This window comes from Hyaena hyaena, unplaced genomic scaffold (assembly GCF_003009895.1).
Source record: "Hyaena hyaena isolate Hyena2069 unplaced genomic scaffold, ASM300989v1 scaffold_156, whole genome shotgun sequence".
NCBI classification, from domain to species: Eukaryota; Metazoa; Chordata; class Mammalia; order Carnivora; family Hyaenidae; genus Hyaena; species Hyaena hyaena.
In genome coordinates, this window is record NW_024080788.1 from 1020492 (window position 1) to 1044389 (window position 23898).

At 40.8% G+C, this 23898-nt stretch overlaps 1 protein-coding gene across 1 annotated transcript in view; it reads left to right on the forward strand.

Annotated features, from left to right (window-relative positions):
* The first annotated feature begins 13286 nt into the window (after window positions 1-13286).
* The window catches only part of ELL2 (elongation factor for RNA polymerase II 2), a 69176-nt gene continuing 58564 nt past the window's right edge, over window positions 13287-23898 (forward strand). Inside the window, exon 1 of the mRNA XM_039239381.1 lies at window positions 13287-13571. Within this exon, the coding sequence (XP_039095312.1) occupies window positions 13425-13571 (147 nt within the window). The 5' untranslated portion in view covers window positions 13287-13424. The remainder of the gene's footprint in view (window positions 13572-23898) is intronic.

A 23898-nucleotide genomic window follows, 5' to 3' on the forward strand; every position in this document is an offset into this window, starting at 1 on the left:
AGATTCTTGTCCACTCCCCAGACCTACTAAATCAAACCTTTAAGGGCTAGAGCCAAGGGACCTAAGTTATAACAAGTTCCCCGGGGATTCTTATGTACACTAAAGTTTGATAACTTCTGCCCTAGGGTATCACCAAAGCTAAAAATCACTTGTTACTACCAAATGTTACAAAAATGTTCTACCTCTAGCAGAACTTTAACTGGCTATAGGAAACCATTAGAAAAATTCCAGCCACAATTTTACTTTTTCATCTTTCGGTGCATGATTCAGCATATAATATAGATGCAGCACAGCACTGCTACAGAAATCTGAGCATCCTGTACCAGGCTGCAGTACCAGGCTTTCTTTCCCACTCCCTGCACACAAGTGGTACCACAATTGTTATGTTCCCCAAGTTTATCACTGTATTTCTCTTTCATTACCATTTTCTCACATATTCCCAAAAGTGAAATGATGTTAATTTTAGGTAACTCATAAAATCTAGTGCACTTTTCCTTTATCAGTATTTTACAATTTATTTTTATTTTATTGTTGGTTTCAGTGTATTTACTGACCTACTAGCACAAAAACTTGTCCCTATGGTTACAAATTTCTTCAACCTCCTAACAAATATTCCACTTTTAAATAATATTCTTAAGTGCATCAGAGCTAACAAAATGACCCAAAAAAAGTGAGGGGGCATGAAATTGGCTTCAGCATTCCAAGAGAAAAGTCATATCCTCATGGTATGTGAGGTAATCCCCTTAGGCACCTGAGAATTCTTTCACCAAATCCAAAATGTAACAATTAAGACCTTGGGCAGAGAATTTTTTGCCTTTTGGGGAATATCAGAAGTCTAAAAGCATATATAACTATTAAAGAATTGGTAATTCAAGAACTTTTCTACAGAAGTTTCTAAGCCTGTTTGTTTTTCAGGAAGAACTAACAGCTGGTACAAAGACTTGATGAAAACACCATTTATGTATCTAACTGAGCTCATACATATCCTGGAAACTGGAAGGTACCTGTTAAAAAATAAAAAGTTCAATTGCTGAGGCACCAGAAATCAAACCTCTTTCATAAAATTCTCTCAATCAGACATCATTCAGCCTGGCTCTATTAATGTCACTTCTCAAAAGGCAGAAATCTTAAATGGAATGAATCATAACAGCTGGTTTCTACCAACCGCCACTCCACCAGACAGGAAGCTGGCTGCCAAGGGCGGTTAGGGTGTCCAAGCAGCTCAGGCTGGGTGGTGGGCCTGTAAGAGGAGGAGAAGCCCATCAGGGGAACTTCTGTGGATGAGTAGCAGAGAAAATGGTTCTTTTGAAAAATCTCGCAGTTTGTGATGCAGAGAATGCCATAATTGAATGCCATAGTCCACAGAGATCTTTTTCTATTGATGGAAGGGGTATAAGTATGACCACTATAAAAAATTTAGAAAATGAAAACAGCATCTAGAAGGGGCGCCTGGGTGGCTCGGTTGGTTAAGCGTCCGACTTCAGCTCAGGTCATGATCTCACAGTTTGTGGGTTCGAGCCCTGCATCGGGTTCTGTGCTGACAGCTCAGAGCCTGGAGCCTGTTTCAGATTCTGTGTCTCCCTCTCTCTCTCACCCTCCCCCGCTCATGCTCTGTCTCTTTCTGTCTGGAAAATAAAATAAATAAACTAAAAAAAAATAAAAATAAAATTTAAAAAAGTATGACCATAGTCCATGCTGAATTTATAATCAATATGTAAGCTAAATGAAATAGACAACATTAAAATTGTTGAGAAATAATCCATTTTCTTGGAAGAAAATTGAAAAGGAATTTGACTAGTGTGCTGCAGAGAACTTGTTTCTTTCTGGCAGAGATGTTTGAAAGTTAATTCTACTATAAAGCTATATTGTGCAGTGTTTAGCAAAAGGATAGACACATAGATCAATAAAGAATAGAGAGTCCAGAAATACAACCATATCATAAATACTATGATCAATTAATTTTGACATATATGCAAAGGCAATTCAATAGAGAAAAGATCATCTACTTTGTACAAATCTATATGCAAAAAAAAAAGGACCTAGACATATACCTCACATCTTACACAAAGATTAACTCAAAATGGGCTACAGACGTGAATGTAAATGTAAATCTGTAACACCTTTAGGGAAAATAGATGCAAAAATTTCTGTGACTTTTAGCTAGGCAGATTCTTAGATATACCAAAGCACTATCCATAAAAAATTGATAAACTGGACTTCATCAAAATTTTTTTTAAAAATTGCCCTATAAAAAGACACATTTAGCTTTGCATAAGACACTTGTTTTTCAAAGTTTTTTATTTATTTTGAGAGATAAAATACATGTGCATGAGCAGAGAAGGAGCAGAGAGAGAGAGAGAGAGAGAAAATCCCAAGCAGGTTCCACGCTGTCAGTGCAGAGCCCTAACCAGGGTTCAAACTCATGAACCGTGATATCATGACCTGAGCCAAAATCAAGAGTCAGATACTTAAGTGACTAAGCCACCCAAGTCCCCCTGTAGAAGACACGTTAAAAGAATTTAAAATATGCCACAGACTGGGGCAAAACATTTGCTAATCACATATCTGCCAAAGAACTTATATCCAAATCATATAAAGAATCTTCAGACCTCAGGGCATCTGGGTGGCTCAGTCAGTTAAGCACCTACTTTGCTCAGGTTGTGATCTCACAGTTCGTGAGTTCAAGCCCCACATCGGGCTCTGTACTGACAGCTCAGAGCCTGGAGCCTGCTTCAGATTCTGTGTCTCCCTTTCTCTACCCCTCCCCCACTCATACTCTGTCTCTCTCTCTCTTTCTCTCTCTCTCTCTCAAAAATAAAATGAACATTAAAAACATTAAAAAAAAATCTTCAGACCTCAACCATATAAAAATAAACAATCTAATTTTTAAAATGGAGCAAATATTTGAAAAGATAATTCAGCAAAGAAGATATGAGGATGGTAAATAAGCACATGAAAAGATACTCTACATCATTAGTCATTAGGGAAATTCAAATTAAGCCACAATGTGATACTAATATGTACCCTGTAGAATGACTAAAATTAAAACCAAAAGACTAACAATACCAAGTGCTGGTTAGTATGCAGAGAAACCAGAACTCTCAAATGCAAAACAGTACTGCCACTCTGGAAAACAGTTTGGCAGTTTCTTAAAAGGTAAATATATACCTACTATATGTAGTTACTTCTACTCTTAGGTATTTATTTGCCCAAGAGAAGTAAGACTTATGTTGACATAAAAACCATTTGTGAATGTTTATAGTGGCTTTATTACAAATCACCAAAAACTAGATACCACGCAAATAAATGTTCTTCAAGCGGTGGCTAAAAACTGTGGAGCATGCATACAGTGAAATATTAATCAGTAATAAAAAGGAACAAACTACAGATACACGCAACAACATGGATGAATCTCAAATGTGTTATGCTAAGTGCAAGAAGTCACACTGAAAAGGCTACATCTGTCTGAGTCCATTTATCTGACATTCTAGAGAAGCAAAACCATAGAGATAAAGAACACATCAGTGGTTGTCAGAAGAGGGAAGAAGAAAGGTCTGACTACAAAGGAACAACACAAGGTCGTGTTTTGGGGTAATAGAACTGCCCTGTTTGTCTAACGTATAAAACAAAAAGACTAAATTTTACTGTAAGTAAATTAAAAATAAACTTTAGAGTTTATTCTGAACTAACACTTGAATATTTTACAGTAAACTTTTGGAGATATCTATCATTGCAAACTAAAAATTTGCAAAACCCTTAAATTTTCTATTTTTTAAGTAAATTCCCAATGGCATGTTTCTCTCTCTTTTGGCAAATGTTTAAAAAAATAACATCTATTGATCTGTTAAAACCTATATGCTTAGAGTATGTAAAAGAAAAAAAGGGTTAATTTTAAAATCACAAAATAAAAACTTTCTTTTAAAGTTTCAGGAATCTGGGGCACCTGGGTGGTTCAGTCAGTTAAGCGTCGACTTCAGCTCAGGTCGTGATCTCAGGGTTCCTGGGTTCAAGCCTCACATCAGGCTCTGTGCTGACAGCTCAGAGACTGGAGCCTGTTTCAGATTCTGTGTCTCCCTCTCTCTGACCCTCCCCTTCTCATGCTGTCTCTCTCTCTCTCTCAGAAATAAATAAAACATTTAAAAATTAAAATTAAAAATTTTTTAATTAAAAAAATAAAGTTTCAGGAATCTAAAAAATTCCTTTTAACGTTTATTTATTTTTGAGACAGAGAGGGACAGAGTATGACAACTTTTTGACAACTTTTTTTTTAATGTTTTATTTATTTCTAGGAGAGAGAGAGAGAGAGACAGCGTGAGCAGGTGAGGGTCAGAGAGAGAGGGAGACAGAATCTGAAACAGGCTGTCAGCACAGAGCCTGATGCGGGAAATCAGCCGCTTAACCGACTAAGCCACCCAGGCGCCCTGAGTTTCAGGAATCTAAAAATGAAGCAAAGATACTGACCAAGTCAAAATTACATAGAACAGACTCCTCCGTGTACAATTTGTCAACATTTGACAAAGCTACATCATGCTGCTTAGCTTTCTAAACTATTGAAGTTTGATACTCCAGTACCAGTAGTTTCACCAGGAGTCAGAGTAAACAAATCATTAACATTCTGGACAGTTGTTGTTTTTAAGAAATGTGAATATCCCTGATAGAGGCTAAAACTTTTTGGCAGGTATATCATATCATACCTTACACCTTTTACATTTTTTTTTAATGTTGGCTCACTTGAGAAATATTGAAATATTGAAGAGAAATCACAATTCAAATACCCAAAGTATTTAAATCACCTAAATCATAAAACAGACCCATAGACCAATGGAACAGAATTGAGAACTCAGAAGTGGACCCAAAAGTATACAGCCAACTGATCTTTGATAAATCACCTAAATCATGTTACACATAAGAAAGTGATTTATTCAAGGTAAAGTTTACAAGGACAGAATCAGAAACAGAGAGCAACTCATCTTATTCTTAATTTTAATGGCCCTGCTTTCAATATCACCAACACAAAACAAAAACGTTTCTGTTAATAAGTTATCATTAAAATTAATTTGCTATGACAACTAAATGGGGGGGGCATTATCACTTTAAGTACAATATACACCCAATGAAATATATTCAATAAGTATGTGGCTACCACCAATGGCAATGAATTTCTTACTAGATTCTTTTTGCAAATTATCATTTCAGCTTCACACTGTCATTATTTCCACTGATAGTACCCTATTTCAAACTTCCAAATGGTATAAAGCCACCTCTGCTTATTCTCTCCCCAATAATCTCGTGTTCCCTATACATTTCAGATCAATGTGTCTTCAGGCTCTCCCATTACTGCCTACAACACTTACTTTCTGTCATATAACATACTCAATGGATAAAGTGTGCAAGATCAACCCATTCCCATGGGTGTGTCCTGAATAAATGCAATGCCTAAGAAGCAGCTGTTAATTATCTACCCCCTTTTGTTCCAATCCAAGATATATTTGAATGCAAGTGACTGAGATTGACAGTACTACTGGAAAAATCTTGGAAACATATACAGGGATACATACATATCTTATGTATAATATACTCCTGTCAGTAACAGTGGCCCATCATAGCCATGATTCTCAATGGGAAAGAGGCTTACAGCCATTGTGGTAGGCGTGGTTTGGGTATACTCCCCAGTTCTTTTTCTTCACCTCCTCGTTCCTCAAAACCTCTCTCAGAAAACTTGTCCAGTTATATGACACCTACTATTATCTCAATGGGTTTGACTCTGAGGCCTAAGACCCACATTTCCAAATGTCTGAACATTTTCACTCATATGTAGTACCACTACCTCTAACCTAAATCAGCTCCCCCTCCTGATTTCCTTACTTCTTTTCCTATCAATACTATCTTCTCACAAACAAACTTGAAGCTAGTACTTTTTTTTGGTTCCTCATGTTCACTCACCACTCATACCCAAATAAAGCCGTCACATCAGTCAATTCTGCCTTCAGAGAGTTTTTCATATCCTTCTTCTCTTCTCTGTTCTCATTATCAATATCCTAGCACAGGCATCATTACCTTTTGCCTTTCTAATTCCGGTTCCTTTTTCCAGTATTCCCCCATTCCAATTCATTAGTCATACTGCTATCATCTGAATTGTTGTAACCTATGGACTAGAGTATATTACTTTCTGGTCAAAAGATGCCAACAATTCCCCATTGGTCACAGATAAAAGTCCATACTACTTAATCCAGTGTTGAAAACTCTTTTCACAATCTATGTTCAACCCATCTTTCTATCTCCATCTGTCACAATCACTTTCATGTGCCCCATATGCCAGTTAAACCAGATTACAATCTTTCACCAAAACACCTTCTGGTAGCAAACCAGTACTCTTAAGATCCCTACATTTAGAATGTTTCAGTACTCTCATTATCACAACTATAAATCTCTGATGTTCCAAAGCTAACTCTTCCATTAAGTCTTTCCCAACACCCTAGGCTGAATATGTTCTAGCAATCCAGAACTCCCTACACCACTGAATTAGTGCCTGTATGGTACTTCTCATCTAATAACACTTCATACCTTGGTCTTCATACCTTGGATGCTGTATTAGACTATACTGCTTCGTTTCTAATTTTGTAAATATTTTATCCCTTAAGGGCCATGTTGACTCTTAAATTTCCAAAATCCAAAGCAACAGCAAAAGCTTCCAAAATAGTAGGCCACAACAGATCAAAAGATTAAAGATCATAAATACGATACTTGATTGAAAACAAAATGGAATCAAGGCAGCTGCAATTCTAACTCTGTAAGTAGAAACAAAAAGGCTTCTGTGTTCATATGTGTGATATATTTATTCTGTACTTTTTGCCATAATATGTTCTAGAAACCAGGTCATAAAGTATCATTTTCTCATGGGACAGTGATATTATTGGGGATTGTGCTTTTCAACAAAGACTCATTATCAAATAAATCATAGATAGGAACAACATGCAATAAAAACAAAGATATAAGAACTGTAAATCTTTACAATTTAGAATTATAATAGGAGTATTTTCAAATGGGCATTCACACACTATGCATATTTATTATACTGAGGTTCCAATACATCACAAATTATTTATGCTGAACATAAAAATAGAATTAGTTTTCATAAATCTCATTAAAGTCAATAAGCTAACTATAATAAACTAAGACGAATCGGTCACTTTATTTGCCATCTTACTATTTAATATGATATTTGATGTTTGTGTGGGGTGGGAGTGGGTAATTCAAATGACTTAGTTTTACTTTCAAGACCAACAACAAAACCAACAGCATCTCTGAGTCTCATGTACCTCAAAAGTCAAATGAATATATAAAACAATGGCTACAGAATAGGGAGAGAATTCAGAAAGACAATGTAACTTTGTTGCTTTTACACTGTAAAATTCCATCAAGAATAAGCTATTATAGGAGGGCCTGACTGGCTCAGTTGGTGGAGCATATGGCTCTTGATCTCAGGGCTGTGAGTTCAAGTTTTGAGTGTAGAGATTACTTAAAATCAAACTCTTAAAAAAATAAGCTATTATTAATCATCAATATTGTTCTTCATATTGATGGCATCTGTCTCACTAATAGCATGTTTAAAAGTGAAAAGCTGGGGTGCCTGGGTGGCTCAGTCAGTTAAGCACCCGACTTTGGCTCAGGTCATGATCTCACAGTTCGTGGGTTCGAGTCCCATGTCGGGTTCTGTACTGACAGCTAGCTCAGAGCCTGGAGCCTGTTTCTGATTCTGCCTCCCTCTCTCTGATCCTCCCCTGCTCATGCTGTCCCTCTCTCTCTCTCTCTATCTCTCTCTCTCAGAAATAAATAAAACATAAAAAAAAAAAGTGAAAAGCTGAAGAGTTTTGCCTCCTCTGGTCTTTCAACCTCTTCAGTTTATTCAGATATACATTTGTGTTCCTTTTTAGTACAAAACAACATGGAAATTATAAGAATTGCAAGGCCTTTAGCACCCTTCCCCTTCTCAGAGCTTATCTGACACCTTTCATGGCACCTGGCATTACACTGAAAAGCTATGAAAACCATTTTTATGTACAAGAAAGGGACAATTTGGTCACTATAGTGTGTAACTGTATGGACAGGACGGGTTTCTCGATCAGTATGGGAGGAGAGAACTTTGTTGGTGTGCAGGAGAATTGAATCTGAGTCTTTTGCTTCCAAAGAACAGACAACTTCCTCGAGACTGCTTTTCAAGTGGGGAAAGGCAAGCAACAAATGAGGCAAAGCAAGCCAAAGAGGTGTTAGTGAATACCAGGCATCGCCATCTCAGGAAGCCAGAGTTGTGATTTTGGTATATCTGAATGAATGAGTGATAGCTTTGCCCATCTAGCCTTCTCTACTTGGTTCCACCAAGAGGAAAGATGGGATGTGAACTTGAGGGGAGCATAAAAATGTGTGAGTGTGTGTGTGGGGGGGGTACTTTCCTCACTCCCACATCACAACTTTTAATAGAACCAGATTGTCCTAAGAGAAGGAAAAGACTTTAGAGACTTGGAGACTATAGAGGTAGAAGTCTAGAGCTTGGATAGCTTCCCCCAGGATTAGGAAGGGCAAAGGCTGTCAATTCCAGGAAGATTACAACCCAAGTCCCCTGTCCTTTCAGCTCCTCCAGAAAGACCACACCTGGAGAAGGAGGTTAGGCTTGGTCCCCCAAAGTTGCCAGTCTCAGCAAGGTTCCCAGATGCACTATACCTTCCAGGAAATTATGCGGACCATCATCATATATGTTTTGTGCCAAGCAGCAGTTAGGGAGAGTTTCTGTCTCCCTTTTTATAATTTCCATCAGTGCCACCCCCAATCCAACTGCCAAACAAATATACAATCTAAGTATAACCAGTAAGTTTGCTACATAAGCCCAGTTTCAATTCAGGGTATCTGATTCCTTCCATATAGATAGTACCCAATCACAAACCCTTCCTAAAAGGAAATTCTTGAGCTTCTGATGAATTGCACCAGCAGTGATAGACATAGACCAGACAGTCTTCCCACATATTCTGGGACCTTTGTTACACCTGTGGACTTATTGTTCTACCACACAGTGAGATGGGGGGCTCAGAGCCAGATTTAGCAATGATAATGATGATTATATGATGATAAGCAACACAATGTGACATTTCTTACACTTAAATGGAAGGTAGTAGTAAATACTAACATGTGATATTATAATTATTTAGTGTAAAATCTGTGTTTAGGCAACAAATATTTACGTCCCTCCTGTAGGTACTTCACTTTCTCCATAAATATTTAGTGAATTTCTTTTAAAGCCATCAGGCTCCTACTTCACTTCTGTCTAAGGATAGGAAGAGACTTTTTGCACAGAACTAGGCAAGTCCCTGAAAGGACAGCAGAGTAATGGTAAAAGGTCAAACATAATGGGGACAGGAGGCATCAGGGGGAGAGAATTCCAAGGGGAAAGAATTTCCACCTTCTAATTCTTCTTCCAGAGAGCTGCTCTGCTGTAATTCTATAAGGTTCTGTGTTCTCTTTTCCTAACAGAAGCCAATGCATTATAGTATGACATTAGCAGGAATTTTTTTATAGGTACATTTAAGAAACACTCATAAAACTACCAAGACAGGTATAAGAAAGAATGGCCTTGTGTGCTGGAAATCACTAAAGCAGAGGTTGAAAACTAGAAAGCTGTGGGTGACCTGAGGCCCAAAGGGTTTTTTTTTAATGTCCACAAAATGCTTATGGAAAATTTCAGGTAGGTGCCAACAAGTAGAAATCAGAAAGCTCACATAAAAATCTGAGATGTTCAACTTTTCTTTAAAAAATTGGACAACAGTGGGCCCCTTTATGTTCACTTTGCAAAACTCAGTTAGACTAGGAAACTGCTCAACTCTTTCAACCCCCCTAGCTCAACCACAGTCCAGCACCTTCAGTCCTTGTGGCACTGTGTGGCCCATTTCATTTATCTTGTCTACCTAATAATCCCTGAAGGCATCTGAACTGGCAAGCTCAGCTCCAACAGAGAAGTGACAAATGGTCATTAAATACATGGCAATCCTGGCATTTGAGGACCAGGAAAGACTTTGATGTTCACAGTCCTTTTTACATTTTGAAAAAAAATCTTTTTTTAATGTTTGTTTTTGAGAGAGAGAGAGAGAGAGACGGAGACAGGGTATGAGTGGGCAAGGGGTGGAGAGAAAGAGACACAGAATCCAAAGCAGGCTCCAGGCTCAGAGCTGTCAGCACAGAGCCCAAAGCTGGGCTCAAACTCTCAAACTCCGAGATCATGACCTAAGCTGAAGTCGGAAACTAACCAACTCAGGCCCCCAGGCCCCCAGACCTTTTTCCATTTTGTACACTAAATACCACAAATGAAGAAGGCTCTACATCAGTTTACTTCTTTTTTGCATTTTCCTTGCACTAAATCATCATATAAGACTTATTTCTTCTCAGTCATTAATTCCAAAGACCTCCTTAGTGTATACAGTAACTAGAAAAGCCGATTCAGACCAACTTTTCCTGGTTTTAATAGGTTGAGCAGGTTGTATTTGAATAAACAATGTCTTAGTTTCCTCACTCATAATATGAATGGGTTCAACTAGAATGATCATTAAGATAATTTTTAGTTGGCCTCTCCCCATCTATACCAGGTCTTCTAATCTAGAATCTACTTAGCCCTATAGAGAGATTCAAATTCCACTGCCTCCAGACTTCTGTCTTTGAATTTTTGAGCTAATCACCACCACCACCCAAATTAGCATTTACTAATTCTCAGTTGCTTTGCTTTGAATGCATTGGCTCATTTGCCATATTTAAAGAGAAAATCCTTTAAATACGAAACTATGCAGTTTAATTTTTAAATCCTCCACAGCATTTTACACTTACTTGGCATTCAATAATTATTTGTTAATTATTTACTCTGAATGCTACAGAAAATATCAGTAAACTGGAAAACTTCCCAAAGAGCAACGGTCATCAGACTCCCCTTCCCCCAAATCAATTATATTTATCAGCTTGCCCATCTGATTCAGGTAGGCATAATAGTACAATGCACGAAGAGACAGAGTACTGATTACTATATTACTTTGTACATGCTTATTGCTTCCTTCCTTGGTCGAAAAGCTCAAAAGGGGAAAAATATAAACAAACAATAACTCACTATAATAAGATATTACACAGTGAAAGATTATGTTTCCCACTAAACTGGGTTGAGAAAAATTTTCCTACCACAACTGAGAAAAGAAAATCAGTTACTAGTAAGGTGCTGCAGGTCAGACATTTGAAAATACAGTGAAAATTACCCTTGATCCTCCACCACCTTCTGGGTGTCATCAGAAGTTCTGAGTAACAAGAGGCCAAGATGACATGTGGGAGGGGATTTACCCACTTTCACCAGAAAAGTAGTGAGATACAGGTTCTCCTTGTTCTGGTCAAATCTCTCCATCTCACCTCCCTCCTCCCTCCCCCATCCCCAATAATTAAGGTTTTAGATAAGTGGTCAGTCCTTCCCTATTAAAGTAAAGGAAACATAAGAAAAGAATAATTCAAATATAAAATTATTTTTTTGTGATTGCCTTAATTTCTCATTCAATGAATTTAAGATAATTTACACTTTAGTAAACTGAACAAGCGTTAATCACGTCTTAACAGCAAGCCAATTCTAGTGGATTGAAATTAAGTCAATTTAAAAAATGCTCTCCTGTGATGTAACCAACCGTTAATACAGATGTTTCCACTTAATCTATACTCTGTGGAAGGAGTATTAGTTCTGTAATTCATTTTATACACATTCAATGCTTGAGGGTCTGAATCAAGAAGCAGTGTACCTGTAGGCTGGGGTAGGGATTAATTTAGGTAGGGGGGAGGCGGAGGTGGGATGAATCATGAAAAACTCCCACTTGGATCTTTCGGGAAAATCACAGCCCTATCCAATTTAAAAGAGTGGAAAATACTGTTTAAATGCCTACCAATTTTTTCTGGGGAATCCCTGTAAAATGCAACAAGGTTTTACAACCTGAGAGAAACAACCGCCGTCTCTTTTTTTTTTTTTAGGTAAATTTTTTACACTGCCTTTTAACGGTTTGAATCCTTTCAATTTTTTTTTTTTTTTTTTTTTTTTATCTGGTGTTTCGAATCACCCTATTAATTCTTGCTCTCAGATAGGAAGCCTGTCAGTCTACCCAAACACAGCCTGGAGACAGCTCTCCATTAGGCTCCCTACTTTAGCCACGCCCACACACGGAGCATCGCAAGGAATGGAAAGTATGCCCAGCCTCCGCACACTCTCACACCCCCAGCTCCTCTACTTAACCTCCAATTGCTTACGCCCTAGCTAGGTTTTCCCACATCCCTGTGTAATAAAATGTACAGGGTTCAAACACAACCGAAAAATGACAGGTGTAGATGTTTCTTTTTATTTAGCTCAAGCCCAGGTCTACTTTAAATGGTCTTTGAAAGTAGATACTCCAAATTCCATTAATAGGCACAACCTTGTCCCTATGGCGAGTTCCAGAGAAGCGGTATATGTTCCTCTGGGATCCGAACCGGGCATAAAGTGGGAAAGAACTAGAAGTTCAATTTTCTATAATACTGTGCCCACCACACCAAAGACACTTAAGCCTTAGGGATGGTGTTGTAAACAAGGTGCCCTACATAAACTAGCACAACTCCTAAATCCTAGGGTCGATTCACTAATTTCAAAGTCATGGTGAAATGAAGAAGGCCGTTCTCCCCAATTCCATCTGCTCAACAGCACTAAACTGAGTTTTGAGAAGATGCTCTCCAGTGACCCCGCCTACTTTTCCCTCCCTCACACGCACACACAAAGGTCCACAAGTTTCCGCAACCGTCGGGGGACGAAGACCTTACTTGGCCACACATTTGGGGTGGGGGGGTCTTCCTCTTAAAGGACCACCGGGGGAGGAGGAGATTCTACTCCTCCTCCGACTCTCCACTACCACCTCCCAAGGGGCGGGGCTCCGACTTTAGGTTAACAGACCAAGCAACCCGAACACCCAATTACCAAGGGATCCCCGAAGGCAGCCTGACCAATCGCAGCCGGCGAGCCAAGAGGACCAAATGTGACGTCACATGTGATTAAATTGGCGCGTCACCTTGACGTCAGCCGCTCACCTCGGACGTCCCGTCCCGGGAGCAAAACTCCAGCGACTTTGGGCCACGCCCCCGTGAGAGTGGAGGACGGCCAATGAAGGCGGTTCTGTGAGGGAACAGGGCCAATGAGACGAACCCGGGGCGGGGCGCGGGCCGGAGGGTGGGGCGGGTGGCGGCGGTGGCAGCCCGAGGTCTGGCTGCGCGCAGTATATGACAGTACGTCAGCAGCGGGATGGCCGTAGCTGTGGCGGCGGCTGCAGAAGCCCTAGCAGCCGCGGCCGCAGTGGAGGCTAGAGCCCGAGCGGCGTCGGCGTCGGCACCCCGGGGAGTTTAAGATGGCGGCAGGGGGGGCAGCGGGCCTGCGGGAGGAGCAGCGCTATGGGCTGTCGTGCGGACGGCTGGGACAAGACAACATCACCGTACTGCATGTGAAGCTCACCGAGACGGCGATCCGGGCGCTCGAGACCTACCAGAGCCACAAGGTGAGTGGGCTGGCCGGCTAACCGGCAGGGCTAAGGAAGCGAGAGGGCGCCCGTCGCCTCCCGGTGGCGCCACCCTGGGCTCCGAGCAACCGGCGCGGGGCCGCGGAGCAGTGGCTCGCCTCAACTGCCGTCAGCGTCCGCGGCGGCCGGCTGGGCAGGGCCGGGCAGGGTCGCTGACGCCGCCGTCCCGGGCCGGCCGGGCGCCGGGGCGTTGGGAGACGGGCAGGCGGGCGGCCCCTGGCGGCAGGGCCGAGGCAGCGGCAGCCCGGGCTTGGCTGCGCCGCTGCTGCGGGACTTTCCGACGGCGCCCGCGGGTTTCCTGGCGTTTTCTTTCCCAGTGAGGAAGGGGAACACTAGAGAGACGAGGGAGATGACTACGCTGTCTGTGGCGGGGGAGGGGGAGCTGGTGCAGCGTACCAGTAACGAACCCCGGAGCACTGAGGGCATAAGCCGTCCGCGTTTGGGAGTTAACACATAGGCACCGCGGATCCGCAGAGACTCCGGCACAGCAGCTCCGCATATGGAGATGGGACACACCTTGTACTCGCAAGGACTTGAGGACACAAACACACCCTGTGGGAAGGGGCACACCATGTATTCTCAAAGGATGATACACGACGCCCCGCGTACGAGGGGCTAAGGGGGAGACACACCTTGCACTCCCAGGAACTCGGGGACACTGGCGCTTCGCCTTCCCAGAGAGGCACCAACGCCGTGTCCGAGCGAGCCCCACACACCCAGAGCTCACCCAGGAACATGACAGGTTCGCGGAGGCTCTTCGTACGCAAAAGACGCGCTGGTCTCGGGTTGACTCCCAGCGATAGGAACGTGGATCGAGGGTGAAGGTGGGGGAAAGGTACTTGCATCCCGGGCAGAGACTCCTGTCTCCCACCCCGCACCGCGTTCGGTAGAGATACCCATGTACGTACACACGGAACTCGAGTACAGCTAAGGCTCATGTAGACGCACACACGCCGCAATTGGAGTACAAACCAGAAACGTGTTTTCTTGTTGGGGGGTTGGGGGGGGGGGAAGTGGGAAACAGACACGGAAAAGACATATCACAACCCAGGGTGCATAGGGAAGCCGTTTATGGACATTCAGTACTGTGTGTGGATGTATAATACATATGTATGTGTCATACCATATGGGAGATGGATAACACTCTGAGGGGAGAGACAATCAGAGGGAAATAGAACCCACAGTGCATACTGACAAATAGCCCACTCCACACCAAGGAAACCTGCTTCAGTTAACTGAAACAGACACAGAGGGCCAGAGGGATACCCAGAGGCAGACTCACATAGTTACTCAGATAAAAGTGGAGACCAGAATTAACATCTGTTGAGCTCCCACTAGTGCCAGGTACTTCAAATACATAGAAGGAATTTGGAAAGTAGAGCTTTTTTTTTTTTTTTAATTTGTAATGTTATATTTATTTCTGAGAGAGAGAGACAGAGAGAGACCGAGCGTGAGCAGAGGAGGGTCAGAGAGAGAGGAAGACAGTATCTGAAATGGGCTCCAGGCTCTGAGCTGGCTGTCAGCACAGAGCCCGATGCGGGGGCTGGACTCACAAACTGTGAGACCATGACCTGAGCCACCCAGGCACCCCAAGAAAGTAGAGCTTTTGGAAACAACTGCAAGGGAGGTGTGAACCGTGTCATTCAGTGGGAGCTCGTAAAGCTGGGCAAAGAGAGACTCTTCTTCAGAGAAGCCCACTACATATGGGTGCACACAAGAGGAAGCACCCAGTTGTGAACAGCTTGGGAAGTACATGAACTCATGATAGACTCACAGAGGTGAGCTTGCTCAGGAGGGCACTCACAGAACTGAGTGGGTACATGGATGTATACTTCAGGGCACATGTGTTATCCACCAGAGAAGTGTATGGTGAAAAATGCTCAGACTGAGAAAGGGAAGGAAGGGTGCATGTACAGGGGGGTGAAAAAAACTTTTCCACACGTTGTGAAATCCCAGGGAAAAAGAGTCTCTCATTTGTGGCTGGGAAGTCATTGTGCAGTCGGCAATAGGAATGCAAGGAGATAAAAGAAATACAAAACTGTGTATGTCAATAGCTGCTTCCAGACAGGTACACCTGCAGGGAAAAGACCAGCAACTGGCATGGAGTAGGAGGCCCATATGGGGGAAGCCAGATAGGGAAGCAGAGGGACAGAGGCAGACAATGGAGAGAAACTCAGCCCTGAAAGATGAAGAGATAAGCTTGCCAGCTCCAAAGGGAGGGCGTGGGAAGGAATGACACTGGGAAGAAGGTAGGTCAGGGGTGTAAAGAGAAAAACACATTGGCTGAAGAGGAAGAAGCCAGCAGGAGAAGGCCAACTTCCAGTCAGAAAAACACACATAGAAGGTAGGGAGATTGATTTATGAGGACAGTAGGTCATCCTCCACCTTGGGGGAACAGGGAAACTGTACAGTTGATTACAGCAAGATTGACATACACTGTACACTTGGCAGGGAAGAGGTGGATAAGGAGAGCCACACGGGGAGGGGATGGTGCTCAGGGAGGCGAGGTGCCAGAGGCTTGCAGTGCTCAATGATCTGCATATGACCACTGGGGCCCAGGAAGGGAGTGTTTTTTCTACCTTCATTTCTGCCTCCTACACCTTCGTGTTTACATGCTTGGGATTAAGGTTGGAGTACTTTGACTCCAGAAATCCTCACATTTATATGCCGGTGTCTTCCAAGAAACAGGAGATCATAAATTCTTTTGGAACCCACCACTTAGTTCTTGATTTTTTTCTTTTTTTTATAGTCAAAGGTATGAAAGTCAGTTTCTTTTTCTGCTCCTAACTACTTCAATTTCCATTTAATAATACTCTCTTTTTTCCACTTCTGTGCATGCAAATTAATGGGTCTGATCCAGGTGTACAGAAGCAGAGAATGGAAAGGGAGAACACTTTTCCAAGTCCTCCCACCTTTCTGAGGTTATAGCCAGGCAGAGTGAGTTGGCCCTGGTAATCCTTTTCTCCTAAAAAGCTGGTGGTAGAAGCAGTGGCATGCAAGGAAAGGAGGAAGAAATAAACTGACTTGGCCTTTGCAATTGGACACTGCCTTGTTTCTGCCTTAACCAGCTTCTGTCTGAGGCCCCACTGTCATTTCAGCTATGAATACTTTGTAAGGGGCTTGGAAAAGCAGGAATTGGGGTGAGAATGTTAATCCCAGGTGGTTGAAAAGTGGGGAGAGACTGAAGATATAGAAATGAGGGACCCTTCAGGTGACTACACTGTTGGTACTTACTGCAGGTCCTCTGGTGTGTTTGGCCAGGTCTCCTACAAATGTGTTCTCATGACCTTCCTCCTGGCTCAGGCCAGACCAGGGCTCCCCCATCAGGGAGTTGCTAGGAGTAGGCATCTGGCCCGGCTTTTATCTAACAGTAGGAGGATAACTTATGTGGTCTTTTATTCCATATATACTTATCAGAAGTGGGCCTCCTGACTCAAAATTGTAGCAGCTGTTTCAAAATATGTTGACACATGTTGGCTAAGTGGGAAGTTGTTTCTGGTGGTCAAGCCTATTCGCTCTGGGGGAAAAATGGCTTTAATTTTTATATACAACTGTTCCCACCATTTTTGTGCTCAGATAGGAAGGTGTTCCATGCTAGACAAGTGGCCTCCAAGTGGCTTTGGCCTGTGCAAGGTTATGACTATGAATTCTCTTTTTCTAATGACTTTCTAAGAGCCAGAAATTTCAACAGTGTCCTAAATTAAGCATCAGAAAATTATTTTTATCCATATTATTTTGCACATGAGATTTACTCTTCTAAATTAAACCATTTGACATAAGACTTCAGGGAGGTAAATTGAGGGATTTTACTAAACTATGATGTAAGCAGAATACAGAAGTTCTTTAGATATAATTGAATAAATATACGACATTGTTAGGGTTTGTGGAAACAGAATCTTCAATTGGAAACAATTCTTCACTGTTTAAAAAGACATATCATTATTCAGGTTTTCTATTTTAAGAGAAATGAAAGATGCTAACATGAGAACCTTTCAAAACGGGGACTGGGTTGGGGGGAGAGAGACACTGAATCTAGCAATGGGAGTTGTAGTTGGAGTAAATATCTGCTAGACATTGTTTTCCACTAAGTGTGAATACAGAAACAACTTCAAGTTGGTTGTTTATTAAAAGTGTTAAATGGAAAGAAAATGTAGGCATACTAATAAAGATATATAGGATATTTTGCAAAGCTACTTTTTTTTAAACCGTAGATTGTTAAGTGAGAGGGAAGTTACTAAATAAAGTCACAAATGACCACTTTATAATCATTCTAAATTGATGTTTCTGATTGCATGGTCTCTGTAAGCACTACATATTTTAAATGGACATAGAGTATTGTAATTACATATTTCTCCAAAATGTATCCTAAAACTGTATTTAAAATTTAAAACCCAAATTTTAAATATATTTTAGCTAATTCAGTAATGTGTAGCTGTCGTATGCTGACATTTATAGTAACAAAAATCTTATCAAAATATTGTTATCAGATTCTGTAATTGCTGAGCCTATCAGCTTATTTTTTTGAAATGTTGGGGCAGGGGCGCCTGGGTGGCTCAGTCAGCTGAGCATCTGACTTTGGTTCAGGTCATGATCTCACAGTTTGTGAGTTCCAGGCCCGTATCAGGCTCTGGGCTGACTGACTTGGAGCCTTGAGCCTGCTTCTTTCTCTCTCTGCCCCTTCCCTGCTCTCTCTCTCTCTCTTAAAAATGAATAAACGTTAAAAAAAAATTTTTTTTTAAATGTTGGGGCACCTGGATGGCTCAGTCGGTTAAGCATCTGACTTCAGCTCAGGTCATGATCTCACGGCCCGTGTCGGGCTCTGTGCTGGCAGCTAGCTCAGAGCCTGGAGCCTGTTTCAGATTCTGTGTCTTCCTCTCTCTCTGACCCTCCCCTGCTCGCTCGCTCACTCTCTCTCTCTCTCTCTTTCTCTCAGAAAGAAATAAAACATTCAAAAAAATTTTTTAATGTTTATTCAAAATTTCAAAGAAGGTGGCTCAAATAATATCATCATGTTTACCTATTACATCAGAAGTCTTGCAGAGATGTTTTTGGGGGCAAGGGCTCTTCATTGCTCTGTGCTTAAAGATAAGAAAGCAGAAGTGTTTAAGAAGGATTCTGTTAACACATTCTCTGGTCAACTCTATTGGCTTTAAAAGAATTTTCCTTTGATAAGTGTCTTCTAGGAAAATGATAGTGTTTTGAAAATTTGTACAAATACATTTAATTTTGCATGAGAAACTCAGTCTCAGTGTTACCAAATATTATCATTGCCAGTCAAAGCATAAAGTCTAAATCAAACCTCCAAAGTTAGTGTCCTTCACAATAGCTCCCTTTAGATCAAGTATTGATCTTTTAAAGTCACTAATTCTGTAGGTCATGAGGTGGGTGATTTCCTCTCCTAGCCTGTCTTTCTACCAGGTGAAATTTTTAGCATTTGATTCATTGTGGTTTAAGGCACAGAAAAAACTCATACTTACTTTTTCCTTATCCATTTTTCTTCCTGTCCTCAAACAATTTTGAGTGTGTGTGTATGTATTCAGTAATCTTCCTTATAAACATAGAAGACACTGTTCTTAAGGCACTGCTCAAGCATCCAGACGTGCCAGCACGGACTGCCACTGCCATAGGACATGTTTATTAACTAAAACAAAGGGGTTTGCATTATCAGATTCTTTTTCTTGCACTTTTATGTGTAGCCAGATTTTATTTTAAGACATTAATTGGGGCACCTGGGTGGCTCAGTCAGTTAAGCTTCCAACTTCAGTTCAGGTCATGATCTGAGGGTTCCTGAGTTTCAAGCCCCACATTGGGCTCTGTGCTGACAGCTCAGAGCCAGCAGCCTGAATCAGATTCTGTGTGTGTGTGTGTGTGTGTGTGTGTGTGCGTGTGTGCCCCTCCCCTGCTCACACTCTGTCTCTCTCTCAAAAATAAATATTAAAAAAAAAGGGGGGGGGTGCACCTGGGTGGCTCAGTCAGTTAAGTTTCCTGCTCAGCTCAGGATCTCACAGTTCATGAGATCTAGCCCTTGTCTGGCACTGTGCTGATAGCTCAGAGCCTAGAGCCTGCTTTGGATTCTGTATCTCCTTCTCTCTCTGTCCCTCCCCCGCTTGCTCATGCTGTCTCTCTCTCTCTCTCTCTCTCAAATAAACATTTAAAAAAAAGCAAGAGTTAATCTTACTTTTAAACCCATCTTTAGGATGAACTTGATTTTAAAGTGCTTTTTATCAAGTAAAGTCAACTTTGTACCTCATGTTCCAATGTTTGAAACATTTATTCAAATGATCAGGTACTCAGTGCAAAGAAGGGTCCTCTTCCCTGTGAAAAGCAGTAGCCAGATTGCCTAAAACGATAGACAGGGAACTTTGGCACCAGAATTGGGAGAAGAAAGAAAGAACATATGTGAAGGACTGGAACATGTTCAAGAAAAGAGTTTAAAAGGAAAGGGGTGTAGACTTCTTGGAATGATTTACAGGAAAGCTTATGGAAGACAATCACCAGATCCAGCCTTTCCATTTGCTCCATTTGCACTTCTAAAAAAATTATGAAAGCTATGCTCATAGCACCTACTAGGTAATTTGTGATTAAGTCAGAGAGTGAGGAAAATTAGAATTTCAGCCTAACCAATGCTGGGTCATTTTTAACAATTTGCAGTGACCACGTGGAGGCTCACAAGCCTGGCACTGGTGTCCAGCCAATGTATTTTCCTATTTGGGCCAAATGTCTTTAGAATATTTGAGAAGATGTCCCGAAAGTGTGATGATATGGGCATTTCTGCATTTAAGATCAGCTAAGTTTTAGAATAAAGAAAATAGTGTGTATATAACCCTGCATTTGACTCTCTTGCATACCTCAGTTCCATACTACATTTTCCATGACTTAATGCAAAAATGTAGAAAAGCAGGTGTGGAGTAGAATACAGTAAATTAATGGTTGTATCTCCACAGCCAAATTGAAGCTGGAAAAAAAAAAGATATAACTCAGGTAAAATTTACCAAGGAAAATTGATCTTTCTTTTCTTTGCGCCCTCCCTTTCTTCCAATTTATCTACGTATCTATAATTTCTGTCATGGCATTATGGCCCATGAGAGCCCTGTGAAATCTTTAGGAAAAACTGGTTTAAGAGCCTCCACTAATAAACACTTTGACAGCAAAAGCCAAACTAGCATTTCCATGGCTGGCAGTTTAATATAGGACATAAAAGAGAGAATCTTATTAATTAAGGAGCTGTATGCTCCTTAAAAGATTCATGAGTCAAATTAGCACCTTGAATTGAACTCTACAGTCACAGCATTTGACTACTAGTTTTATAGTAACTAGATTGTTAGACAAATGGCCTAAGTTATTTTCTTGTTGGTGATCTTACATATTATTGGTCTAAAAACCATCCTCATGGTTTAAAGGATTTTAGCCCGCATCTCCAACAGAGGGAATGGCACAGGCAAAGAAAGGACAGCAATAGAAAAGCTAGGGCAGGGTCTGAGAATCCCAAGGAATACTGTGGTCTTCTTAACCTGAAGTTAATATAGGAGAAAAAAATAGTTGGACTTAAGAGAGGAAAGGGAGATTGGAGCAGGTTAAATTGTATTCTGTCAAGACTAAGGAGACACAGAGTAGAAATCTAAGGTAATTTGAAGCTATGTTTTAGGATTATTCTGGCTTCATTGCTACATGATGAATATAAAGTGAATCTGGAAGGAAATAGACAAGTTAGTAGGTAGTTTGTGGTCCAGGTGAAAGATGATTGTAGTCTAAACTAGTATGCTTGTGGGAGACATTAGAGATGAATTGAATCTAAAGAGTTTTAACATATTTTAGAGAAATAAGTTTTAATTGAGATTTATAATCATCAGCACTAGAGGTATTCTTAGAAGAAAAAGGAGAAATCAGAAGCAGTTGGAAGAGTGGGGTGGGCACAGGGGCAATGGTGAGTACCATTTTAGTGAACATTCATTCAGTCTTTTGTTTGGTGACCAAGAGACTTAGATTTGATTAGGTGTTTTATATTTGAGAAGTATATTTGGGGGTCTGAGGCTAGATGGAAATTTGGATGACAGTGGGATTGGTGTTATTAAGGAGGAAGTCGAAATTATTAAGTGGAAGAAATTTTGGTTTTGAGATGGGATTTTTTGTGTGTATTTTTGTATTTATATTTCGTATTTTGTTTGTATTTCCTTTATTTAATAACCTTCTCTGTATTGTACTTAAGGCCATCATCAAGCACAGATAATATGAAGATAGAATTTGATTATAACCTGAGGATCAGACCTTCTGTGGTTTCTGTCCCTGCCCCTAGTGATTACTGAAGCATTAAGAAACTGTGTATAAAGTACCTGGATTTACTTTTCAGTCATCATTTTGAAATGATTCTGAAGGCCTTGAGTCAGTGTTTTCACTTCTTCCAGATTACCTCCATTTCTGTTTTGGTGCTTTGGTTCTCTTCTTTTTTGTTGTTGTCATCATGGAAAAACAAAACAAAGAATAATCCTTACTACATAAAGCTTTCATTATACAGATACATTGTAATGGACTAGGTATGGTTGCTTAGTTCAGGTTCATGGAGATAATCTTGTCTAGAGGACTCTTCCACTCAACAGTGAGTTTATTCAAAGGTAAAGCCAGGCTTAAACTTTTGATAAGATTCACTGAAATACTTCAGGATCTAGATAGGCTTTATCTGGAAAGTTAAGTGTTAGCATATTTTAAAATTACTTGTACTTGGTATCATTGTTTTTGGTTCCCATTATCAGAAACCATGATGCCTCAGAGAAACAGAAAATATAACCATGTGGTAGAAATGTAGTTGGAGTGTCTTAAGATTTATTTTTAAATAAAAGATTAAGAGATAGGAGTCAGAATTAAAACTACCAAATATTCTTTTATTCATTTAGCAAACACTTAGTCAATTTTAAGACCTATGCCAGGCATAGAACTACACACTAAGGATATAAACCCACTTAAGTCCCTGTATGATCTTTGCCTTTGAGAAAGTGCTTGTGCTTTAGTAGAAACAGACAGACATGTGAAAAAGTAAATGCAGTGAAATCTGTGTTCAAGGGGACACCTAAAGAGAGAAGGATTATGTGTTTAAGGTTGTATCTGGAAAGCAGTGTCTCTTTCTTTACCTCCCATTACTCTGGGTTGTCTCCACCACACCTCTAAGATCACAGCTGACTAGGTCCCTTGTTGCCCAAATCAGTGGACATCTCTGTTTTTCCCTCCCTTACATGACCTCAGCAGTATTCCATCCTGTTATGAAATTGATTTACCTCCCTGCCCATTCTTAGTCTCAGCTGACCATCCTCTGTTTGACTGGTCTTTGAATGTTGGAGATCCCAGCCTCCTCCTCTTTATTCATCCTCTATAGGTGACCTCCTCTAGTCCTATAGATTTAAATGTCATCCATATGTTAATGACTTCTAAATATCTATCTCCAGCTCTGACCTTCCTCCAACTCCTGGCACTTACTTCCAACACCTCATCTCCTTATCAAAGCTTAAGAGGCATCTCAAACTTAACAAATCCAAACACAATTCTTGATTTCACTCCGCAAACCTACATCTTCAGAAGTGTTCCCCATCTCAATAAGTGGGAGCATCTGTCACCAGTTGCCTAGTAATCAACTAATAATCCTTGATTTCTTTTCTCAATTCTTGGCTTAGATGATTCATCAATAAGTCCTATAAATCTCCAGATGATCAAAATTTAACCTCATCCTTTACCACTGCTCTAATCCCAGCCACCATCATCTCTTAGGACCACTGCCATGGACTTCCAACTAGCCCCCAAGTATCCATTGTTACCCCCATAGTCTATTCTACACACAGCAGCCAGAGTGATCTCTTTAAAACATTAAGTATGGGTGCACCTGGGTGGCTCAGTCTATTATGCATCCAATTCTTGATTTCATCTCAGGTCAGGATCTTACCTTTGTGAGATCCAGGCTTTATGCTGGGGATGGAGTGGAGCCTGCTGAAGATATTCTCTCTCTCTCCACCCTCAGATCCCTCCCCCTCTCACTCATGCTCTCTCAAAAACAACAACAGCAAGATTAAATATGAAAATGTAGTTTCCTGGTTTCAAGCCTTCTTAGGGCTCTCTCTGTAAAAGTGTATTAGATGGTTTATGTTATAAATTTCTAGTACTTTAAAAATAATCTCAGTCTTCCCTCCCAAGTTTATTTTACTGCTTCTGCTTATACTTAATGTTCTAGAGATCATGATCCCAAGGAAGAAATCTTCATTTGCATTTATAGTCAGATTTGACATGTAAGCTTTTTATGTAATCACAAAGCCTACATTAGGCTTTC